This window comes from Aaosphaeria arxii (genome assembly GCF_010015735.1).
Source record: "Aaosphaeria arxii CBS 175.79 unplaced genomic scaffold BU24scaffold_1, whole genome shotgun sequence".
NCBI classification, from domain to species: domain Eukaryota; kingdom Fungi; phylum Ascomycota; class Dothideomycetes; order Pleosporales; genus Aaosphaeria; species Aaosphaeria arxii.
The window spans coordinates 4503581-4525892 of NW_022983474.1; the positions used below are offsets into that span (position 1 = coordinate 4503581).

Sequence of the window (22312 nt, forward strand, 5' to 3'; positions counted from 1 at the left end):
TCATTGACTTTTACACGATTACACAACAATTTCATGAATGAGGATGAGAGTTCAATGTCTGCTGTACAGCTTTTTCTGGCATTACTACTTTATGTATGGTGTAAATTACAACCATGGGATCATCGACAGCTCGAGTACATTCTCCTACGCTGCTGTCGCTTTGACATGGTCCCCGGACCAAGTAACAATTAAATACCAAGATATGCACAAACGCCTTGCCTTGGGAGTATAGTGATGGATGGAATAATCAGAGTGAGAAGGAATGCGACAATCATCACTTTTTCTCATCATTTTTGAGGTTCATTCAATTTAGGCCGAGCTTCATCGATTGCGAGGATATGCACTCCAGGAGAGTTGACTAGCCCCTGCATCGCTTCTTGAGAAATATTGAGCGTGGTATTTAGGCACCATCGTCATCACCAAGACGAAGAGCACCCTCGCGGCTAAGGCCGTGAGCCCAGAAGCCACCAAGTTCAACATTGGTCTCAGGAATCTTAGCGTGGGTGATGAGGAGCCAAAGGCCAAAAATGGGCTTGGCCAGGATGTCGAGTACAGCGTAGGCGATGATCTCGCCGTCAACGGAGAGGGTGCGGGCACCGTCAGCAAAGCCCCAAACACTACATCGATGGTTAGTCTCGTGACAAAGATGGAAAGCAAGGTACATGGCACTCACATAGGGTAGGCAGTCCAGACAAGGATGGTGAAGCCACCGATGGCAAAGAAGAATTTGGCGACTTCGTTGCTCTTCGCTGCGGCTTGAGCACGGCCGTTGACAACAAGGTGCCAGATGACGACCAAGTAAGCGATGCAGGCAATGGTGTACCAGCCCCACTTCTGGGGGGTACCCTCCGAACCGAAGGCAGCGAAGAGACCAGTGAGGATCATGATGACATCGGCAACGATGGCCATGAGGATGTGGCCACCATTGAGACCAGCGAGCAAGCTGAGGTCAAGCAAGAGAAGAGGAGTGGTCAGGGCCCAATCGATGTAACGGGCATAGAAGACCTGGCGGTGGACCTCGGTCGTGGTGTCTGGGACATGCTCGTGGGAGTGACGGATCTTGATGACATTGAAGGAAGTTCCGTGGCCAGTTGCCATGGCGAAGTAGGAGATGGCGGCGAAAATGGTAATGAGAGTGGTGACGACATGGTAGAGGCGTTTAGACTAGGGCAAGACACTGTTAGAAGACGGTTGCTTCTCGAGGCAAAGAGCAGAGAGAAGAAGAGAGAGGGAGGAGAGGATTGGAGTGAACGTACGACGGGGACTCTCCAGGACCAGCCGGCGAAGACAGCAGAAGAGATGACCATGATGACGAAGACTACCCAGAGAGTAGTCTTGCCATTGTGGTGAGCCTCTTGGATCTCGGGGACATCTGGTAGAACGGAAGGGATCGGAGCTACATGTGTAGGAACAGCGGTGGGGATGAGATGGGCGCTGGTCTTCTTGAGGATCTCGGCGGGATCGATGATCATGATGGCGGTGCGGTGGGGGAGTGTATTGACGGTTGTATCAGAGGTTTAATTAAACAAGAAGAAAAAGTAGTGAACAAACTGGGAGTGAGGAAGTAATGGGGAAGTGGGCGGATGAGCAAGCTTTAAAGAGGAGGAGTAGTAGTAGTAGTAGTAGTAGTAGTAGTAGAGAGTAAAAGGGCAAGCACAAGGCAGCAGAAGTACCATGAGGAAGGTACGGAGTAGTCATGCATTCATTCATATGCACAATTGGGGGTTACCATCGCCATCGCCATTGCCAATCGCCAATGACGGCCTGCATCGCTCCTGCCGCAAGCTCCCAGGCGGGGTTAGCCAACCATTGTTTATGGATGACCTCATGGATATGTATGCGACCTTTCCCATCCTGTACTAGTCACGTTTTGGGGAGGGGGAAAGACCCAACCTCCAGCCTTCCACACATACACAACATTCTTCCACGCGGCCATTATTCTCTCCGACCAACGGATTTCATCGGGTTCCTTTTTCGTGCTTGTGTTTGGAATTTAAAACTGACGATTATAATTGCCCTGCTTCTATGACTAGAAATGATGAAAATACTGGATTGTTGTGCTGTGAGTACTCGTACTAGAGTTGTTTGCTGCTGCTACGAAGTACATACGAGTAGTGTGCATGTGGGGAGACGATTGGCGATTGGCGATGGGGGATGGAGATGGAGATGGAATGCATCGGCCCATGGCATTCTCCTAGAATCCCATCATCAGATGTGTACGTACTCGTATTGCATGTCCTCATCTGACTCTTCCTCTTTCCCCCGCTATAGTCAAGCTTAAGCGCGCCAATCATTCACCCTCATTCCACCCGATTCCAGGCCCTCAATGATCCATGCAATCCAAGTTCCATCCAAGTTCCAAGTTCCAGAGTTCTAGAGTTCAAACTTGATTAATCAAAGGAGGTCCATCACTTGACCTTCTCCATGTTACCCTCGTACTCGTAGGTGACTACTCCATACTTCGTATTGGCTTCTGTACTGGATTGGTGCACACAACTGAGCATGTATGTACCGTTGTCCTCGGCGATACTCCCTCCTCAGTAGCAGCGGGCGTCACTCTGAAGTGTTGGCTGAGAGTTTGGCGCCTTGAGCGGATTATTGTCGTGTCATAAACATAAACTACGTCGATCCCAAAAATCGCCGGTGTCTGGTGCCGTGGTAGAAGCGCTTATGAGGGGTACGAGTAGCCCGTCGAGACAACACCCTGCACGTGACTCATCTCGAGCTCTCGAAACGGCAACTGAATTGCTATCTAGGAACTAAGGAGCTCGTGTTCAGCCTACACAGTAAGTTGTATTCGAACATATACTCCACTGGCCATCATTGTCTTCCACTCTCATCATCCTTTTGCTTCTCTATCAAACATCCGCGAAAACCAACTCGTAGATCTTCGGACCTCAACAAAACACTTTCAGAATTCCTCCAGCGTGATGAAACTATTCTACCCCTCTATATCACTTCTTCCTCATAACAACTAATAAATGATCTGCCGAGTTCCTACACTCCATTCTATCAGCGCTCCTCATCACAACATCCACCCATGTCCTGCGTTCCCCATCCGTCAACTTCGCCAGCTCCTTCGCCACACCAAATCCCAGAAACCCTTCACAACTCACCACCCTCTCAACTTCTACTTTTCCTTCCACACCTCTCAAATCTTCATCCAAATTTTCCGGATACATATGATACATATCCATGTTCGTATTGCGCTCGTACTTCCCATGCTCCAAGTAGCGCGAATAGAACGCCCACTCGTTCGCCAGGCGCCCAGGCTCCCGGCGCGCAACGTCCCGCAGATGTGCATATACGGTCACAAACGCGGCCAGAATGTAGCCGCCGGGCTTTGCCAACACAATGCAATTCTCTAAAGCTTGTGTCCTGTCAGCATAGGAGGGAAGATGGTACATCGGTCCTAAGCAAAGCACGATATCGAACCGGGAGCAGGACGCCGACAGCGTCGGATGCAATGCAATGTCCAGCGCATTGGCGTGAATGAAGCCATCGAGCTCCACGCCGCTTTCCTTGGCCTTTGTGCGAGCTAGTTCGAGGTTCCCTGATGAGAGATCTGATAGCACGACTGTGTGTTCGGATCTTGCGAGATCGATTGCTTATACTCGAGTTAGCCACTTGGTCCCACTTTCTGGATTGGAAGAAGGGAAAAGAAGGTACCATAGCGCCCTGGTCCTCCGCCCACATCCAAAAACCTCCCTTTCTTGAGTCCCAGCTTCTCGGCGCAAGATTGGATAACATGCTTCGTGACCTCGAATTCTAACCACCCATCATCTAGACGACGGTTTTCAACATCGGAGTTCTCATCGTACCATCTCTCTGTACGGCTCTTTGCAGACATTTTCTTGATCTAGTCTTCTTTTTTAACTGTTCGGGTCATATCTGCTGTTTTTTGTAAGTTGTACTCTCTGGAGCTTCAAAAAGTTAATATAGCGCTCGTCGCTGGCTTGGTCAGCGCTTGAGGTTGAGGCATTTTAGTTACGAAGGGACGAATCGGAAAGAGTGGATGAGGTTCTGCGAGGAACCATAAGATATCCACTCCCGAAGAAGACGATACATTTTCTCTCTCCCTCGTCGAATTCAACGTCGACCATCATCATATTCCAAGACCAGGCTCAGATGCAATTTCAGATGCAATTATACCACCAGCTGGTGTCTTCAACGCCCAACAGTTGCACAAATGCAGCGTTAACCGGGGCTGCTGTGGCTGGCTGCTGGGATATCGTGTCGATGCACGCAAGCCTGCGTGACGGGACTCACACCTGCCTGTACTGGATTGGTGCACACTACAGGAAATGTACGTACGAGTAGTATGTACACAGTACTGTTGTCCTCGGCGATACAATCCTCCGGATGCCGTTACCATCTGACTCTTCTCCGCATCTCCTCGAAACCGGGACCATAATAAGCCTTCTTAAGCCGCTACCATCAATACATCATCACCCACCTACTACTCGTACTTACTACTCGTACTTGAATCATCCATAGCCAACCGCCACTCAGTATACACAACATGGCCCTGCCTCCTGGTCTGATGGTCTATATACTACATGGAGAGAACATGTACTTCACCCAAGGTCAATTCAGGCCTGCATCTGTAGAGTGAGCAAAGGTTGAACTGTATGTCGATAACCGCTTTATAGGACTGGCACACGTCATGGGGTGATCAAACGCAGCTACCAGTGACCACTATCCCCTGCTACAGTCGAGCATCGTGTTATGTTTCATTGAACCGACTAGGCCTCCCCTCACTATGTACGCCATAATGGGACTCGATCCAGGCCAATGAAGAGCTGCCGGCACGGAATAATAATACTTGTACGGAGTACTCGTGCTCATACTCGTGCTTTTAGCAGTCTGGTGGGATTAAGAAGAGGGCTCGCGTTGGGTTAGCGTCGTGCTGACATTTATGCTAAACACCGCATCATGATTGGCCACAGCTGCTACGATACCTACCGACTTCGGGTCTTCAAGACGTTCTCTCTATGGTGGACTCCCTATCCATAAACCCGAAAATATTGGACACGACTACCTTGACAACATTGTTCCAGGCAGGAAGCGGTTGCACGCTCCGTTCTTGTCTGTCCGCCTCTGTGACAGGTATAGCGCAACCCGGACTGACGATGGAATGGGGCTTTCTATTTCCGGACACATCCTCTCATCTGATGGACTGTGCCCTTCCGGTGGACTACCACAGTTACTCACACAGAGTTACACCAACCATTATATGCAATAACCAATGGCTTCAACTTCGTCCTCTTCGTCGTCCTTCCCTCCTGATCATTGTATAATGCACATATAATCGTAAGGAGATTGCCAATTCCAACGGATAACCGGAAATACGTGCTCACCACCACACATCAGCGAACCGGGCTTGCCATCACGGTGCTCGTTCTAACCAAAACTAGCGAAGCTCCAACGACCGAGATTTCCTCCACCAACGTGGGATTGCTGCGTGCCAGGCTTGTTGAATCTTGTCAAGAACAAATTCGTAGGCATAATCGCCCTAACAAGCTCATCCAAGTAAAGCTTATCCATCATAGTACTCCTCTGGGCGCCATAAGAACCCATCGAACGGCTCCTAGGTTCGCCCGCCAGCTCGGTACCACCTCTGACTACATCTACCAAGTCCATTGTCACTCTTCGGGCCCAGATAAGCTCGTGTCCAAAGGGTTTCCTACCCCTCACGAGCCCACGGAACTTCCATTGGGACACTTCCATCAATTTTTCCATTCAGTCTTCTCTCCTTATCCATCACTTTCACTTGTCCTTCCTTCCTATCAGCAAGAGAATGGCCTCCACAATGGACATCATACGCCTCATGGTGCGCGCAGATGGTGACGAGGAATCCACGCCTCAGTGTGTGACCACTAATGAGTACGACGGCCGTATGGGAGTCCGGATCTCATCCATCTTTGTCATCCTGATCGGTTCTTGCCTTGGTGCTGTCTTCCCCGTTTTTGCCAAACGGCATAAGGGTCTCGGCATCCCGGACTGGTCGTTCTTCGTCGCAAAGTATTTCGGCAGTGGAGTCATCATTGCCACAGCTTTCATCCATGTACGTTCTCCTGGTCCTATTCTTTCGGCTCCGATTTACTGATGACCAATAGCTGCTTGCGCCGGCGAATGAGGCGTTGGGTAATGAGTGCCTCACTGGTGTCATCACAAAGTACCCATGGCCAGAAGCCATTGCTCTTATGGTCATATTTCTCATGTTCTTTCTCGAACTGATGACCATGCGCTACGGTAACTTCGGTGGCGAGGATGGTCATGGTCACAGCCATGGCCATAACCACAGCCATGATCACGTTCCATCCGCTCCGCAGGGGAGCAACGCTGATTCCATCAGCATGGAGGGTAAAAGAAAGACACCTCCCTCCCCAGAGAGCCATAATCATCACCATGCACCCGGAGAAGACCATCTCGGTCATACGCGCGACCATAGGGACAACGGCGCGTTGAGCCCAGATTGGGAGGAGCGTGGTATCATTCCCGAAACCTATGCGGCCCAGATGACTGCTATATTCATCCTCGAGTTTGGCGTCATCTTCCACTCCATCTTCATCGGTCTTACGCTTGCGGTTGCTGGTGAGGAATTCATCACGTTGTACATTGTGCTTGTGTTCCACCAGACATTTGAAGGTCTTGGTCTCGGATCCCGACTGGCAACTGTGCCTTGGCCCAAGTCGAAGCATCTCACTCCTTACGTCCTTGGGTTTGCTTACGGACTGTCGACACCGATTGCCATTGCCATTGGTCTTGGTGTGCGCAAATCCTACCCTCCGGAGGGCAGGACTGCACTACTCACGAATGGAATCTTCGATTCCATCAGTGCGGGTATTTTGATCTACACTGGATTGGTGGAGTTGATGGCCCACGAGTTCATGTTCAGCCCGTACATGCAGAAAGGACCGGTCAGCAGGATGCTCGGCGCTTTCACTCTGATGGTTCTCGGTGCCGGTAAGTGCGAACGATTCCGACATTTTCTCACTACTTTTAGATTCCAGACTGACATGATGAACAGGACTCATGGCGCTCCTAGGATACTGGGCATAGATCCGCCCGGGCGCGGGATTAGCATGTAGAATTTTGATTTCGAATCTGTGTATATATACATAGCCTGCTTACATAGCGTTCAACCAGGAGGTCGCGACGACGGGTAGAATACACATCGACCTCTTCTCTGTATATTTTATTCTTTTTGGGTTTCAGCGGGACATTAATTCGGTAGGACGTTAAATCACGACCTGGGTTATGATGGATTTTCTGTTCATTATTTTTAGACATTGCTGCTCTGTCGAGTCCAGCACAGCGTAAATGATAGAAGGAAGGGCTTTATCTTTTTCTTTGACACATTTGGTCCTTCCATCCGCTTACCTTCCATTCCCTGTTGACCTTGTACCTTATACATACCTCCCTGACCTGTGCGTATATGTGTGCCCAATACTCGTCATACTTGGAAACGCTACGTGTGTCCGTGCGGCATGCCCAAGTCCAAGGTACTTTTCTTCGTACCTTTTAGATGTACATATGTAGTTACAAATATCAAAGCGTTCCCGCAGGCCGACCGGGCCATGTACGGAGTGCTAAACATGCATACGTCATTTGTCTTCTTCTATGCCCGAGCGTTGGGCGCAAACCAGACTGATGTTCCTAGTAGTTGAGGTTGTAAGGAGTAAGTATCTACTAATCATTAGTTACCTACTCAAACCACCTCCCATCCAATCCCAGGAACGGAAAAACAAAAACAATCATAAAAAAATGCAAGAAATAGAGACAGAGATGCAAAAAACCACTCGTTTGAGATGAGGACGGGCTCTTTTGTCAGTCGTCTCTCGTCTTTGTTGACCGACTGGCGTTGTAGTTGGGTCATTGGTCAGGTTTTAGGCCCGTTCCTCGCTGGTGAGTTCGCGGCGCGCGCGCGCAGGCCACAGGTGACGTTGGTGGGTTGCCCTGGTCACGGGCGGCGCCCATCTTGGTTTCACGTTTCCAGGTGTAAGGTAGGGATGATGATGTACAGGGAGATTGCATGATTGTTTGCATGTGTGGTATTATTGTTGCTGTTGTTTATACACAGAGGACTACGTATTTAGTGGTAGAAGGTTTAGGTTTAGGTACCTATTACTATATTGTTTGGCTGGCGAAGCTTGGAGGTTGTACTCGTAGCTTACACAGTAGAGACGGAAGAGGAGAGGAGAGGAGAGAGGGCACGAATGACCGAATGCGGGGCAGGTCAGTCAGGGTAGCAAGACAAAGTACACACACAGTAGAGCAGAGGTAATAGGTCATCGTCTATGAGGTTAGGTGGAGGTACGTACTCACTCATCAACTACATAACAACAAGATACTTCCCTGGTGTCTTAAGCATAACAATAACTCCTCGTCTCACTTGACCTCACCTCATGTGTCTCTCCATCCCATCTTGATCCTGATCCTGAACAAACAAATAACACATCAACCCCCTTCGCCCTCTTCATCTGTCCTCTTACTTTAACTACAACTGCCTCTTGCCTCACTCAACTCACACCACCGCCCTTTCCTCCTACTCCTACACTACAACTCAACCACCGCTTCAATTGCTGTCCTCACAACTCTACATTCAACAACCACCACCACCAAAACAACAATAACCCAACACAACCATGTCCACCGACGCCGCAGCACCCGCCTCCATCGACGAGACCCCCATCTCTCCCGTCCGCCAGGCCGCTGAGCGCCGCAACAGCTTGGAGAAGCACCTCCAGCAGCGACCCGACGCCCAAGACCTCAAGAACAGGCATATCCTGCTCGACACACAGACTGCGCCGTACGTTTCTCCCTTTCAATTTCTCTTTTTAACGACGCCCTTACCCTGCATTTGTTTCACTTTGCTCTTCCTTGAGCTTTGGTGTATCCCCGTTCCATGCAATGTCTCGGTGTGCATGCCCATCGTCGTGCTCGGCTGGGTGCGGAGCTACGGTTCTCCAGCAACCGAGGGCAGCGATGAATGGCGGTGACGACAGTTGTGCGATTTGAGGCCAACATGTAATTCCCTGCATTCGTCTGTTTATGCGACAGGCAATTCGTTTCATAATTGACAGTAGCTTACAATGACCACAACAGAGCTCTCCAGGCCAAGGCATTGGAATTGGAGCGACAGCGCGCGACGGACAACCTCAAGAAGGGCCTAGCCCACCGACCCGACCGCGAGACCCTCGTTGAACGTGCGTAGCATCTTTCTCTTCCCCCTCTCACTTCCCACAGCTATCTACCTATGCATTATTCTGCACCCCACGAATACTGTCCAGACGGGACAACGACCCGTTGAAGAAAGTTGCACAAGACATAGCTAACATTACCCCTCGATCGTGCTACACAGGCAACATCCTCCCCGACTCCACCGCCGCACCCGCCCTACAGGGCCACCAGAAGGACCTCGAGCGCCACATGCGCGCAGACAGCCTCGAGAAGAACCTCCAGGCCCGACCTGCCCCCGCCGACCTCATCAAGAAGGGCATCCTCGAGGAGGACGAGAATCCCCTCAAGGAGGTTTAGATACGAGAAGATGGATTGATTTGATATCAGTCGGAAGGGAGGGGCAGATGAAGTGGTGGATAGGTTTCTGTTCTTCGTTGGTTTTATTCGCTGGCGTTAAAATAATGAACGAGAGATGAAGAGAAGAGAGGGAGTAGAGAGGGGGGAGCATACACTTTGATGAAGAACGGAGGAGGGACAGGCGGACACACAGACAGACAAGAGTCATCTCTCTCGCTATATTCCGTAGCTCGCCCCCGTCGGTGACGTCGTGACAGTATAGGAATAAATTCGCGATTACTATCCACACCACTTTGATTGCATCACGTTCATACGAGTAGTGTGCATGATGCCGGTTCTTCAGGTTACTCTTATATGGGACTAGGGTTCAATCGTTTCCAGTGATTCGATTGGATTGGATTCATTCGTGAGTTATATACGACATGACATTCATCTACATACGACTAATTCGTTTTCTTCTTCGTTTTTCCAGATCATCAACATCCATATGGGCACCATCGTTCATTCATGTTCGTCATCTCCCTACTAATCCCAGCGCCCGGAGATCTTGTCCTGGAGCCACTTGGGCACGACGGGCTTCTTAGCCCACCCAGCCTTCCACTGGTCCTTCCAGCACTCGACGCTCGCCGGTAGCGCATACACAGCCGTGACGAGCCACTCCGTCTGCCCGGCCTTGATATCCGCATGGACGGTCGGCAGCACGGAGCGCGCCTCGACGAGGTTTGAATTCGCGTCTGCGAGCAGCACCTCGCCTTCCCTCTTCCCTCGCCACAGCTCCGCGATGCCCACGGCGCCAGACCTCGACGCCGCGAACGCGCTGTTGAAATCCGCGACCCCGCCCTCCGACGTCGACTCGTCGAGCTCGCCCAGGTTCCTGCCGTCCGACTGCCGGCACCCGTATATCGCGAAGGCGCCCTCCGCGGTCTGGACGTCGCGGCCGGTGCGCACGCGGTGGACGCGGAGGTGCCAGTTGGGCGTGTCCTCAGCGGGCGGCACGAGGTATGTCAGGACGTCGACGTCGGGCCAGGGCTTCTGGCGGGACACGAGGACGGGGACGCCGTCGTCGTGGTGCTCGATCTCCGAGTCGCCGTGGAGCGCGCGCCGCATCTTCCACAGCTCACCGCCGTCGTCGGACAGCGCGAGCGACGACTCCGGCACGAACTGCTCCAGCGTGTAGGACCCCGTCGGCACGCTGTACGAGAACGCGGAGCTGTATGCGAACTTGCCGTACTTGGCCTGCGTCGCCTTGAGCGGGTAGTGGCACGACTGCCCGCTGGAGAGCAGGAAGGAGTGGCCGCCGCTGTTGATGACGATCTGGCGGGGGTGGGACAGCGGACGCACGACGCGTTGTCCCGCGTACGGATGGGGCTCCTCGGGCGCGCTCCAGAAGGGGTGGGATTCCGGGACGGCGAGCGGCGCGAAGGCAAGCATGCACCAGTACGGGGAGCCGGGGGAGTTGTAGTTCTCGGCGAGGTAGTAGTTGGGGTACGAGTAGCCGATCGTGAGCATGCCGTTGGGCTGGAAGATGTCCTTCTGCGTCGTCCACCAGCGCAGGTTGCGCAGCCAGATGCCCCTGACGGCTCCCCAGGACAGCGGCGCGGGCAGCTCGACGTCTGCGAAGGCCACGGCGCCCCAGAAGGCGACCATCGCCCACCGGTACGTCAGTGAGCGGCCGAAGGTGATGGCGCGGCCGTCCGGCGCGAAGTAGTGGACGAAGTCCTGCGCGTAGAGTCGTGCGCGGTTCTTGTACTCTTCGGCCTGCTCTGGGTCGGTCTCTGCGGCCAGCTTGGCGTACAGGAGCTGGAGGTATTGGATCGCGAAGGAGCCCGAGTAGTAGTCCATCTGTCTGTAGCCCTCGGGCCCGTCGTTGGACCATCCATCGCCGCGGTAGAACGTGTTTAGCTGTTTGATGTCGGCGTCGACCCTCTCCTTGGACCATGCGGCACCGTTTTTGGCCAGACCGAGATTTGCAAAGACGCGGAACCATAGCCTGTTGGAGCGTCAGTCAGTCATTTCATCGACGAACGAGCCACATCACGTGTCACATGTCGTATGTATTGTCAATGTATATGTAGTGCAGTGGTGGACGGTGGGAGAGATATGTCACAGGGCAGGGGGGAATGAGAATTGCACAGAACGGACAGTAGTGTCCTGTACAGCGCGCTCTGTGCAGGGAAGTCCAAGTAAGATGAGCAAGCGAGATGGTCGACGACATACCAATTGGTATTAGGCATGTCTTTATCATTCATGCTCCCTAGCCAAGACTCGATATTCTTCTTCTGCTTGTCAGTCAAGGGATCCCAAAAGTCCTTGTTAGCAATGGCGAGCGTGTACCCGATGGGGCATGCCTCCACCATCCTCTGGTCCTGATCCTCCATGAAACCCCAGAACTCATCGCTGTCTGGGTCAGTGCCGGCGATGATGCCCTGTACAAAACGATCAGTGCCTGCATATTTGGAACCTCCTGCAAGCAATGGCGCCAGGCCCCAAAGCGGACGGGCGTAACCCTCAACCTGGGCGGCGGTTTCGTCAAACCTCGTGCCAGAGCTGCCAACCTTGATCATGGCATGTTTGGGAGAATCTCCACCTGCCAATGGATCCAACAAAGAGGCGACAGCAGCAACGACATCGTCTCGTGTGAGAAGGGGATTCGTGGAGAATGGATGGAGAGGGAATGATCTATTGGCGTTGGCTGTGGCGGCCGTCATGTTTGAATGTGGCACGCTGCTATTGCGGAACTTTGTTCTGGTGGTAGTACTCTTGTACTGTTTTGAAACTACTCGTGACCTGGGCCTGAGCAAGTAACTCTTAGTGTTGAACACAAGACTCAATTGGTGAACAGTGAACAGGGGGCGATCGCCAGTTTCGAGTGGCTGATGTGAGATGTGGTGTGGTGTGGTTCTGGTATGGTATGGTGTGGTATGATGGGTGGTGGTCTGGGGAAGTTGTTCCGGGGAGGGCTGGCCCTACTTACTCTAGATCCTCCAATGATACGGGTGCACAGATGGGCTCGTTCTCCGTATGTACAGGACGAGGAGGATGAAGGAGAAGATAAGGATTGACTACTACTGATCCTGTTGCGAAAGTTGCTGATGCTTGGTTTGTGTCCAGATTTCTTGAAAGGTCTGGAGATCAAGTGGCGGCGGCACGCTGTTTCCGTCTGGACTGCCGTCGGTCGTTTACTTGTAAAACGTTTCCTTGTGGTGGTGGTTTTGTTGGGAGCGAGAATGGATACAGACGCAAGACAATCTCCAACTGATGCAAAAGAGTTATCAATAATGTGGAATGGAACCTCTAATTCGATGTGTGAAAAGGCCAGAGATTGATAATCGACATTGTTTCGATGCACAGCAGGGCCATCAGCACAAAAGGGCTCGCTCTGTTAGGATCCGCGGGGCCGTCCATGGCAAAGACTTGATTATCAGACAAGCCTGGGCTCCACTGCCCCGAGCGTGTTTGCAATTCACGGATAAATACAATTCAACCGCTAGAGACGTTGAGGCGGTGGGGGAGTTGGGAAGTTAGGGAGCTACTAGGGAGGGGGTAGCTAGACAGACTCGGTAGACTCGGTGGAGGAAGTACGGAGTACGGGGGAATAGTAGAGACGATCGAATGAGATGTCTTGGATGAGGACTGAGGAGAGTAGAAGAGACTGAGACTGAGACTGAGACTGAGAGGAGACGGGGATGGTCAATTGGGGAGAATGATGGGAGGTGGGAGTTGCCGGACTAGTCCACAATACCTACACCAACAGTTACACTCTTACACGGTTACACCTCCCTTACACTTCATGGGGCACGGGAGCTACCCTCTACTCCGTATGTTCGAGTATGTACAGCTCATCCAACTAGGTAACCCCATCAGCTCCCAGCCTCACCCGTCGTACTCGTGTTCATCTGCATGCCTCGAGCCCCCAACTCTTGTTCTGACCTCGCGGCTAACTCCCTCTTGTCCCAATCCAGAGTCAGTCCGGGGTAATACCACTCCTCCACAGCATGGACTCGAAATGTACGGAGTAACGCCTATCAAAAGTCCACTAACGCTTGCAACTCCTACAAAGCCCTGCAACGCCATGGATGTCGTCGCGTGGATGGAAAAATTACATGCCCTTGGCGACCGGGAGAACACTCCCGTTTTCCCACAAATTAGCCCTCTCTATTTGCGCCATCGAACGGCCGTCCCTATTCCAGAAAACATGCCAACGACCATCCGCTAGCAACTCACTTCATCTCATTCGACGGCTCGACCAATTTGCCCCCGGACGCACCATCGTGACGATCCAGACGACCCCGGATCTGGGGACTAGGCGGTTGCTCTAGGTTGCTATGGATGCTATGGGATGCTCTTGGGACAATGCATCTTTCCAATTCACGGGGGGGAAGACGCGGGACGGGCATGGAGCTTGGACCGCCGTATTTCATCTATATACAGCACTACCGCTCATGGATAATTATCTTTTGATCCAGCGCATGCTCTTCTGTCCTCCCAGCGGCCTGCTCCATTGAGTCGTCAAGGTATCGTACATACCAACAAGGTGAGAAGCAAAACCTTTCTGTCCATTGTCCTGTTCCTGTTCCTCATCGAGTATCCTGTTCCTTATCTGCCATCGTCTCGGTTGATATTAGAGCGGAACTCCTGTGGGGCTTCCGATCGAACTACTCTTTTTCCCGAGCACGAAGTGGAGAGGAAAGCCAGCGGGCCTTCCCCAGCTCCCGCTATCTTCGCTTCTACCCCATATCTCGTGTTGAGCTCCACTTCTAACAGTGTCCACTAGGTCCCTCAAGAATCTCTCTTCGAGATCACGCTGTTCACGAGACGAACTTTTATTATAATTCGAAAGCCAATCAGAGTGACTCTCAGTCAATATGGCACACATTCAAGCAGATGCCGGCCCTGGTGCCCGCTTCCTTTACAAGATTGTCAAGAACGATGCCATGAAGCAGGATCCTCCCCAGATCTATGGCTGGAGAGCTTTCATGATGGCTTGCTCCGCCTGTTTCGGCGGTATGCTTTTCGGTTTTGATATCGGTACCATTGGTGGCGTCCTCACACTACCGGCATTCGAGGAGTACGTGTCGCCTGGCTGCCATGTCTAGCCACCCTCTGTGGCAATACACTGACTGGATGTAGGAAGTACGGGTTGAAAAAGTTGAACGCTGTTGGCGTGGCGAACTTGTCTGCCAACATTGCCTCAACTCTCCAAGCTGGATGTTTCCTTGGTTGCTTCTTGGCCCATTATGTCGCCGACAAATGGGGACGTAAATTCGCTCTGCAGTTCAACGGTTTCATCACGGTCATTGGCTGTATCATTCAAGCCGCTGCCATGGGTAGTCTCGCTGCCATGTACATTGGCCGGTACGTTAAGATTGCCAATTTTTGTTGCAACCGTCTCTAATGCTTTCACAGTTTCGTCGCTGGCGTTGGTGTTGGCGGTGCCTCCATGGTCGTCCCCCTCTACATCTCTGAAAATGCTCCTCGTGCCATCCGCGGCGGTTTGACTGGTATCTATCAGCTCTTCATTGCCACCGGTACCATGTTGGCCTTCTGGGTTAACTACGGATCCATCATGCACATCAAGGGCCCTGCCACATACATTGTTCCCCTTGCCCTCCAGGCCTTGCCTGCTATCCTGCTCATGGGATGCATGGCCTTGAACAAGGAGTCCCCACGTTTCCTCGCAAAGGCCGACAAATGGGAAGAGGCAACCGCTGTCCTTGCCCGCATCCGAAATCTCCCAATTGACCACCCCTATGTCCAGGCTGAGATCAACGATATCTCGGTGCAGCTTGAGCACGAGCGCATGCTCATTGGTGGTGCCAAGACGAAGGATCTCCTGCGGGAGATGTTCACCATTCCAGGAAACAGGAAACGAGCTTTCATCTCCATCGGACTCATGATCTGCCAGCAGATGACCGGAACCAACGCCATCAATTACTACGCACCTCAGATCTTCAAGAATTTGGGTCTGCAAGGAAACACGACCAAGCTCTTTGCCACTGGTATCTACGGAGTCGTCAAGATGGTCACTTGCGCTGCTTTCCTCCTCTTCGCTGCCGATTCGCTTGGCCGCCGTCGCTCGCTGCTTTGGACCTCCATTGCTCAGGGTTCCGCCATGATGTACATTGGTCTCTACGTCCGCATCAGCCCACCTCTCCCAAATCAGGATGTGCCCCCGGCCGGATACTTCGCCCTCGTCTGCATCTTCTTGTTCGCCGGTTTCTTCCAGTTCGGTTGGGGACCCGTTTGCTGGATTTACGTTAGTGAGATCCCCACTGCGCGTCTCAGGTCCCTTAACGTCTCCATCGCTGCTGCGACCCAATGGCTCTTCAACTTCGTCGTTGCACGTGCCACTCCCAATATGATGGCCACCGTCGGATCCCACGGATACGGGTAAGTGAATTCTCCGCAGTGCTAAACAATAAAACCTCTCTTGCTGACCAGACCTGCTTTACAGTGCCTTCATCATCTACTCCTCCTTCTGCTACGCCATGTTCTTCTTCGTCTGGTTCCTCATCCCCGAGACCAAGGGTCTCTCCCTCGAGAAGATGGACGACCTCTTCGGCGTCACGGAGCTGGTCAAGAACCTCGAGAACGACCGCGAGGCCCACGGCTCCGTCACCGAGGTCAACCTCGACGGCAAGGAGGTCGCCAGGGAGGAGCGCCAGGAAGTCGTTCCCGACAGCCCCAAGAGATAAATGAAACAACGTTTTGGTTTAATTTTTCCCAAAAGGACGAACATAGTATTTTCATGTGGGAGCGAATGGGATGGGTGTTTGCCCATGTAATTTGACAAACGATATATATCCCGTTGTTGTTGTCTGTCTGTCTGTCGTTTTCCCAATCCAGAGCGGGGTGTGTTTGAGAGAGAAAGGGAGGGGAGAGTGATGGTAGTCGAAAGTAGCCTCTTGTATATTCCTTATTAGCTACGAAATCCAAACTCTTGCCCTCCTTGATTTCATCATTGCTGTCGCTATATTTTATAACAGAATTGAGACATGATTTCTTACAAACCTTATGCTAGGTCTTCTACTCACCACATTAATCACCGCATGTGCAAGTCAGCCAGACGCCGAGTGTGGATACCATATTGCCCCCCTCCCCCCGGCATTCTTTCAGCTGTTAGTATATATAAGACACGTGCATTTATGTATATGCAGTTGACTTTTCTCTCAACAGATTAGCCCATGAAATGACAGTTGGCCAGGTACGTTCTCCCCATCGGGAGGCCACTTCCTGTTTTACACAGATCGAACAGAAGAGCAACATGTTTGTTTCTGGGACGAATACATGATTGATGGATTAATTCTTATATTCTTTGGTCTGTGCTCCCGGGTCATCTCTCGAGAGTGTACGCTATGCTCGCTATGTATGTGTATTTATGTTTGGGGTATAATGTATGTGTGTATGAGCCAACATCGGTCCTTCTGTACTGAACGAACCGGATGCCGTGCTCGAAGAAAGGGGAGGGGTATCTTAGCAAAAACGCAACGCGAGTGAACGCAACGCAACGCAACGCTACGCGCGTACAAGTACATAGCAGACCAAAAAACCAAAACGGGATGGGGTGGTAATGCAATGAGAAAGGTTTTTTTCCCTCCCGAAGATGGAACAGACAATTATCCCGCCTTATGATGGTTTGATTACCGCCGTAACATTAATGCTCATATGCCGTGACAAAGGAAATATTCGTGGGGGCGTTGAGATCGCACTCAACGTGAAGGTCCGGATGCGCCGTGGTCGATTATGCCAAAACCGGAAAAGCAAAGGTAAACGAGAGTAAAACCTGGAGTAGATGGAGGAACGCCGGGATTTTGCAGAGTAATTCGATCGAGAACATAGGAAATGGGAAATTTCTTGAATGGTAGTTTAAATTAGTAGGTCTCATCGAGACCTGCCGCGAGTTGAAAAAGTTGTCGGGTGGATTCACCAAGTGGTGATGCAAGTGGTGAAATGTCGCTGTGGAGGTCCGGACCCATAGGCTTCAGACCATCCACGTCTATGCCGCTGTCACGGTCTGTTCGCTCCGAGGGTGTGAGGGACACGCGATCAAGTGGATCGGTGGTTTGGTAAGTCGGTGTCCACGGGCTCAAAAGTGCCCTGGAATCATCACGTCCCGCCTCTGGTGCCTCTTCATCATCGAGGACACGGCCACCTAATTTAACGTCACTGGGGCGAACCTGGTAAGCCAAAGCCTTTTGCGCATCTTTTATGAGCTCTTCGGTCCAATTGAGGCATCGCTTCAGGCTTTGGTTCATCTTTTGGCTGTCAACGAGTAGGTCCCTGTGCTTAGAAAGATCGAGCTGGATGCGTTTTTCGTCCTTGAGGCGATGGTCGGCGTCGCGTTCTGCGAGAGCAGAAGAGCTCATAGTCGTCTCATCTATGGAAGAGTCGCTGCTGGAATCTGGCTCCTCCTCCACAGGCTCTTTCTCTTCCTCTTCTGACATGTCAGATAAATCGCCGTGCTCGGCGCCTGCAATGGCTGAGAATGAGTCCGGATTAGGCATTGAAGAATCTGCTGGGAATCGTCCTGCACGACTCATTCGGCGGAACCGCCGCAGTTCAGCTTTCTGCTTCCGCACTTCCTTTTCAAGCTGGCGATTGATAGCAAGTAGGGAGGAATTGCTGATCTCGAGGTCGAGAACTTTTCTCTCGCGCCGGGCATTGGCCGCTAACTCATTCAATCGTTCCAGCTCACTCTTTCCCTCGGGTGTCTTCGTTGGGCTCATAGGTCCTGGCGATGCATTGGTAGACAATGCTTCCATTCCCGGAGGAGGTGCTGAGGCTATGCTCTCAGCCAGGGAGCCACTGCTGCTCACTCTTTTCTCATTGTAAAGTGGACTAGATATGCCGTGAGAGTCTATTGGCAAAGAGCTTTTTACGGGTGTGATATCTATAGAAGATAGACTGGCGCTTTTGCCATGTCCCTGTCTAATTATAGACGATGCTACACTCGAGCGTCTTCTAGATCGGTCGTCTACAGCTTCAGAGGTGTGCGATTGACCTGACAAGATGGATAATGCGGATGGACCTCTGTTTAGAGCAGGGCGAATGACTTGTGAAGCGCCTTTCCGGTAAGAAAGATGGATGTTCTCCTTAGAAGGGGACAGTGGGCGGACTGGTTGCGGCTGGTTTAAAGGATTGGTATTCATCCATGGCTCTGGTGAAGTCGGACCCAGTGGTGGAGAGAGAACTGGCGAGTTGCCCCTTCCTTCTGATACCGAGTCGGCATGGAAGAATTTGCTGGAGGAAGAGGCTCTATCTACCGAGGACAATGGAGAAGATGGGCTCTTAGGACTACCGTCTTGCTGACCATTCGCATAAAAGAAAACGGGTGCCTTCTTGGGCTGTGGGGCAGGCTCATGAGCTCGGACATCACTGGCATGGAAGAATCGTGGTCCGTTGTCTCGTCCTAGGGCGTGATCCGTGGTTGTGTGGTTATATACGTTCGCTATCGGGGGTCTTGGTGTCGGGGTCGTGATATATTGATTCCCTCCGAGCGTGCTCCTTGGCCGATTAGAGCTCTGGGCACCCGTCTGTCCATTAGTCCCAAGCCCATTATAACCTTGGCCAGGATCTCTCAACGGCAGGTCGATATGAGATGATGGTCGGGAACTGCTCGGTGTAACGGAGGGCGTACTGCTCGGTGTGGAGTTGGTGCTGCTCACGCCGACGCGAGACTTTCTCGAGGAAGACCGAGGAGTGACATTGCTGCTCAAGAATGACTTGACTGGCGTTGAGACCTCCTCTTGCGATGCCGTAGCCGCCCGGGGTGTAGTGGATGCGGTACTACGTACGGAACGAGTAGACTGCGTAGTTGTAGCGGAAGCGATGTTGGCTGCGAGTCGAGGAGTAATTGGAGTTTTTGAGGTACGGGTGGTTGCCAGCGAGGGCTTTAAAGGCCGTCCATTGTTGGTGTTTGTGCGGTCGATTGGCATGGTCCAGTCTTCATCTGGCGGAGGTTATGTGGCAATACTGTTCGAACAGGTCCGGGTAGTGGGCATGATCGTATTTGCGGTGGGAGATTCGGTGTGTGTGTGCTCGTAGTCGGGAGGGGAGAGCACAGAATGTATCGTTGTTGCCGTCCAAAACAGAGGGGGAGTTTCAAAACAAACTAAGCGAACAGAGCGGTGAGGTAGTTGCGTTGTCGGAGTTTGAGGCGATTGAGAGATGTGTGAGGAGGCCCTCGCATGGCCAAATGACTGTTCTGAAAATAGAGAGGGGTGTGCAAAAGGCCTGTTTGCCAATTTCCTGTAATGTTTACGGGTGGCCGTGGTGTGATGGATGAGAGGGAGCCAGATCTGGCGGACTTGATAGACGGGGACTGGGTGACTGGGCGCGATATGATCCTGGCCAAGTGACACTTGCCCCCGATGGGATAAGCGCAGTAGCCTCAATCTCCCATCTCCCGTCTTTTCCCCCATCTCTCTCCGACGCGTCATCCATGGCCTCACTCGGATAATTTACGCGTTCTACTGTACGGAGTAGTCAGCAGAAGAACAATCTGTTGCCTACAAACTGTAACTATTTCGACTCCATGATATAATCTTACCAGCCCGCCATGCTCAATCCTCTCCTCAACCCGCCATGAATACTACACCCGCGAGCTCAGAGCTGTCAATAGATTCATCGACGATAACAACTACAAACCCTCAAGCCGAGAATCCAAGACATTCACGTCCCGACACCGATTCTTCCGCTTCCGAGATCGTACATACCCGAACCAATACATTCGATCCAGATCACGTCGAGAAAGATTCGCGAGATGCGTCTCAAGTTCCTTCCAACCGGCCGGTGCCATCGAGAACGCCTTCGAACGAGCACGAGTCCTTAAAGTATCACCTCCTTGGTCCCTCTCTGACGAAAGCGGGGCAAGACTCGGTAGATCAGTCAAAGGTCTCAGAAATTATCTACAATGCATCCAAGGGCAGCAAGTACTTCAACAATGAAGAGGTGAAGGATAAAAACCTGTCCGGGAAGATCGATCGAATCCTCGCAAGAAAGCGCCAGTTGGAGAAGCTCGATTTGAGCCATGAACTGCGCAGGGCAGACGACTACATTGCGGAGCTGGAGCTAGGAAGAGACCTCAGTCAGATCGTCGTGCACATAGATTGCGACGCATTCTATGCTGCAGTTGAAGAGCTAGATAATCCACATTTGCGTGATGTTCCTATGGCTGTTGGGAAGGGCGTTCTCACAACATGTAATTACCACGCCCGGAAGTTCGGCTGTCGGTCAGGTATGGCAGGATTTGTAGCCATGAAGCTCTGCCCACAGCTCATTTGTCTGCCCCTCAACTTCGTCAAATATACTGCCAAAGCCGAAGAGGTACGCACTGTTCTGGCCGAATATGATCCACGTTTTGAAAGTGCTAGTTGCGATGAGGCATACCTGAATCTCACCCAGTATTGTGCCGAGCATCACTTGGACCCTGAGGAAGCTGTGAGCCAGTTGCGAGAAGACGTTCATCGAAGAACTAAAATCACCGTGTCCGCAGGTATAGCGGCAAACGCGAAGATCGCCAAAATTTGTAGTAATCGCAATAAGCCCAATGGTCAGTTCCGGGTTGCCAGCGACCGACAGACGATTCTTGACTTCATGAAAACCTTGCCAACAAGAAAAGTCAACGGAGTAGGGAGGGTTTTCGAACGAGAACTAGACGCTATTGGAATCAAGACTTGTGGCGATATATACGCCCATCGCGCGTTTCTCTCGCAGCTTTTCGGGCAGAAGGCATTCCAATTCCTGATGCAATGTTACCTTGGCCTTGGCCGGACCAAGATACAACCTGCTGAGGACTACGAGCGGAAGAGCGTAGGCACTGAAACCACCTTTCGTGACATCGGCTCACCGGATGAACTCCGAGAGAAACTCCGGTACATCGCAGGAGAATTAGAGGGTGACCTGAAGCGCACCGAATACAAAGGCCGAACACTTTGCATTAAGATCAAACTTCATACATATGAAGTGTACACACGACAAATGAGTCCACCCTTTGCCATCCATCTAGCGGAGGATCTGTACAAGTATAGTCTGCCCATGCTGGAAAAACTCATGAAGGAAATTCCCAACATGAAGCTGCGACTCATGGGTCTGCGAGTGACCCATATTATCAGTACGAAGAAGCCTGGCATCGACTTCTTCGGTCGACATAGGGTCACGTCAGTGAGCAAACCAGCAATACCCGCAAAGAACAGTGACGATGGCGAATGGGAGGTTTGGCCAGAAGCCGAATTTGAAGAGGCTGCGCGTCAAGAGAGGGATGATGAGATGAACGAGCTGGAGAAGTTGAGTCAAGAGCAGGATGCAATCACAGCGGCACCTTCCAGAAGGCCACCTGCACTGGAGTCCAAGGAGTCTACACGCAGCGATCAAGCCGAGACCCCAATCGAAGAGCCGCAAGAAGAGCATTGGATATGCCCCATATGCTCGCTCCCCCAATCTCCAGATGATACAACATTCAACTCCCATATCGATTACTGCCTCTCTCGACAAACCATCAAAGAAGCCGTCAAAGAAACGACACCTTCTCTTGTCTCACCTCAGAAACCCCAAGCATCTTCATCATCCGTAAAACCGGTGCCTAGTTCCAAGAAAGGCAAAAGGGGTCGGTCGAAAAATGAAGCATCGGGCTTGGACAAGGATCGCGAGAAACGACGCGCCTTCTTCTTCGCACAAGGTCCACAGTAAATAGTGTTATTATGATACCAAACCATGTCGTTGCAACTAGGTATAAACCTGTTCGGATAATGAACCAATAAATTCAGTAATA

General features: G+C 51.8%; 9 protein-coding genes across 9 annotated transcripts; 5 read left to right on the plus strand and 4 right to left on the minus strand.

Annotated features, from left to right (window-relative positions):
• Positions 1–41: 41 nt before the first annotated feature.
• On the minus strand, positions 42–1709 carry BU24DRAFT_417640 (family A G protein-coupled receptor-like protein). The gene is made up of 3 exons (XM_033526772.1): positions 1257–1709; positions 674–1164; positions 42–617 (listed from the first exon to the last, which is right to left on the minus strand). The coding sequence occupies exons 1-3, from the start codon at positions 1470–1472 to the stop codon at positions 401–403; spliced, it is 924 nt and encodes a 307-aa protein (XP_033390338.1). The 5' UTR covers positions 1473–1709; the 3' UTR covers positions 42–400.
• A 1245-nt stretch (positions 1710–2954) lies between these two features.
• BU24DRAFT_457914 (S-adenosyl-L-methionine-dependent methyltransferase) lies at positions 2955–3850 on the minus strand (the record flags this gene model as incomplete). The annotated part of the gene is made up of 2 exons (XM_033531578.1): positions 2955–3607; positions 3670–3850. 2 exons carry the CDS (start codon positions 3848–3850, stop codon positions 2955–2957), a joined length of 834 nt encoding a protein of 277 aa, XP_033390339.1.
• Positions 3851–5482: 1632 nt separating this feature from the next.
• Positions 5483–7554, plus strand: BU24DRAFT_417643 (low-affinity zinc ion transporter-like protein). Its single transcript, XM_033526773.1, has 3 exons — positions 5483–6067; positions 6120–6969; positions 7034–7554. The coding sequence occupies exons 1-3, from the start codon at positions 5813–5815 to the stop codon at positions 7063–7065; spliced, it is 1137 nt and encodes a 378-aa protein (XP_033390340.1). The 5' UTR covers positions 5483–5812; the 3' UTR covers positions 7066–7554.
• An 895-nt stretch (positions 7555–8449) lies between these two features.
• Positions 8450–9754, plus strand: BU24DRAFT_35246 (uncharacterized protein). Its single transcript, XM_033523732.1, has 3 exons — positions 8450–8815; positions 9112–9212; positions 9368–9754. The coding sequence occupies exons 1-3, from the start codon at positions 8652–8654 to the stop codon at positions 9541–9543; spliced, it is 441 nt and encodes a 146-aa protein (XP_033390341.1). The 5' UTR covers positions 8450–8651; the 3' UTR covers positions 9544–9754.
• A 314-nt stretch (positions 9755–10068) lies between these two features.
• BU24DRAFT_430471 (uncharacterized protein) lies at positions 10069–12251 on the minus strand (the record flags this gene model as incomplete). Its single annotated transcript, XM_033529816.1, has 2 exons — positions 10069–11533; positions 11761–12251. The coding sequence occupies 2 exons, from the start codon at positions 12249–12251 to the stop codon at positions 10069–10071; spliced, it is 1956 nt and encodes a 651-aa protein (XP_033390342.1).
• A 906-nt stretch (positions 12252–13157) lies between these two features.
• Positions 13158–14090, plus strand: BU24DRAFT_35309 (uncharacterized protein). Its single transcript, XM_033523765.1, has one exon. It carries the CDS (start codon positions 13247–13249, stop codon positions 13757–13759), a length of 513 nt encoding a protein of 170 aa, XP_033390343.1. The 5' UTR covers positions 13158–13246; the 3' UTR covers positions 13760–14090.
• Positions 14091–14408: 318 nt separating this feature from the next.
• On the plus strand, positions 14409–16238 carry BU24DRAFT_457918 (general substrate transporter; the record flags this gene model as incomplete). Its single annotated transcript, XM_033531579.1, has 4 exons — positions 14409–14611; positions 14674–14898; positions 14950–15933; positions 15998–16238. The coding sequence occupies 4 exons, from the start codon at positions 14409–14411 to the stop codon at positions 16236–16238; spliced, it is 1653 nt and encodes a 550-aa protein (XP_033390344.1).
• A 989-nt stretch (positions 16239–17227) lies between these two features.
• Positions 17228–19566, minus strand: BU24DRAFT_35405 (uncharacterized protein). The gene has a single exon (XM_033523803.1). The coding sequence runs from the start codon at positions 19476–19478 to the stop codon at positions 17415–17417; it is 2064 nt and encodes a 687-aa protein (XP_033390345.1). The 5' UTR covers positions 19479–19566; the 3' UTR covers positions 17228–17414.
• A 411-nt stretch (positions 19567–19977) lies between these two features.
• On the plus strand, positions 19978–22305 carry BU24DRAFT_417650 (DNA-directed polymeras-like protein kappa). Its single transcript, XM_033526774.1, has one exon. The coding sequence runs from the start codon at positions 20128–20130 to the stop codon at positions 22228–22230; it is 2103 nt and encodes a 700-aa protein (XP_033390346.1). The 5' UTR covers positions 19978–20127; the 3' UTR covers positions 22231–22305.
• The last annotated feature ends 7 nt before the right edge of the window (positions 22306–22312 follow it).

Bases quoted from the DNA above. Each gene is read 5' to 3' on its own strand.
- BU24DRAFT_417643 (XM_033526773.1), top strand. From the start codon at position 5,813: ATGGACATCATACGCCTCATGGTGCGCGCAGATGGTGACGAGGAATCC. The intron at 6,068-6,119 runs GTACGTTCTCCT...GATGACCAATAG, and splicing joins TTGCCACAGCTTTCATCCAT to CTGCTTGCGCCGGCGAATGA. The intron at 6,970-7,033 runs GTAAGTGCGAAC...CATGATGAACAG, and splicing joins TCTGATGGTTCTCGGTGCCG to GACTCATGGCGCTCCTAGGA.
- BU24DRAFT_35246 (XM_033523732.1), top strand. From the start codon at position 8,652: ATGTCCACCGACGCCGCAGCACCCGCCTCCATCGACGAGACCCCCATC. The intron at 8,816-9,111 runs GTACGTTTCTCC...TGACCACAACAG, and splicing joins CTCGACACACAGACTGCGCC to AGCTCTCCAGGCCAAGGCAT. The intron at 9,213-9,367 runs GTGCGTAGCATC...CGTGCTACACAG, and splicing joins CCGCGAGACCCTCGTTGAAC to GCAACATCCTCCCCGACTCC.
- BU24DRAFT_417650 (XM_033526774.1), top strand. From the start codon at position 20,128: ATGAATACTACACCCGCGAGCTCAGAGCTGTCAATAGATTCATCGACG.
- BU24DRAFT_417640 (XM_033526772.1), bottom strand. From the start codon at position 1,472: ATGATCATCGATCCCGCCGAGATCCTCAAGAAGACCAGCGCCCATCTC. The intron at 1,165-1,256 runs GTACGTTCACTC...GTCTTGCCCTAG, and splicing joins GGTCCTGGAGAGTCCCCGTC to TCTAAACGCCTCTACCATGT. The intron at 618-673 runs GTGAGTGCCATG...CCATCGATGTAG, and splicing joins GTCTGGACTGCCTACCCTAT to TGTTTGGGGCTTTGCTGACG.
- BU24DRAFT_35405 (XM_033523803.1), bottom strand. From the start codon at position 19,478: ATGCCAATCGACCGCACAAACACCAACAATGGACGGCCTTTAAAGCCC.
- BU24DRAFT_35309 (XM_033523765.1), top strand. From the start codon at position 13,247: ATGATGGGAGGTGGGAGTTGCCGGACTAGTCCACAATACCTACACCAA.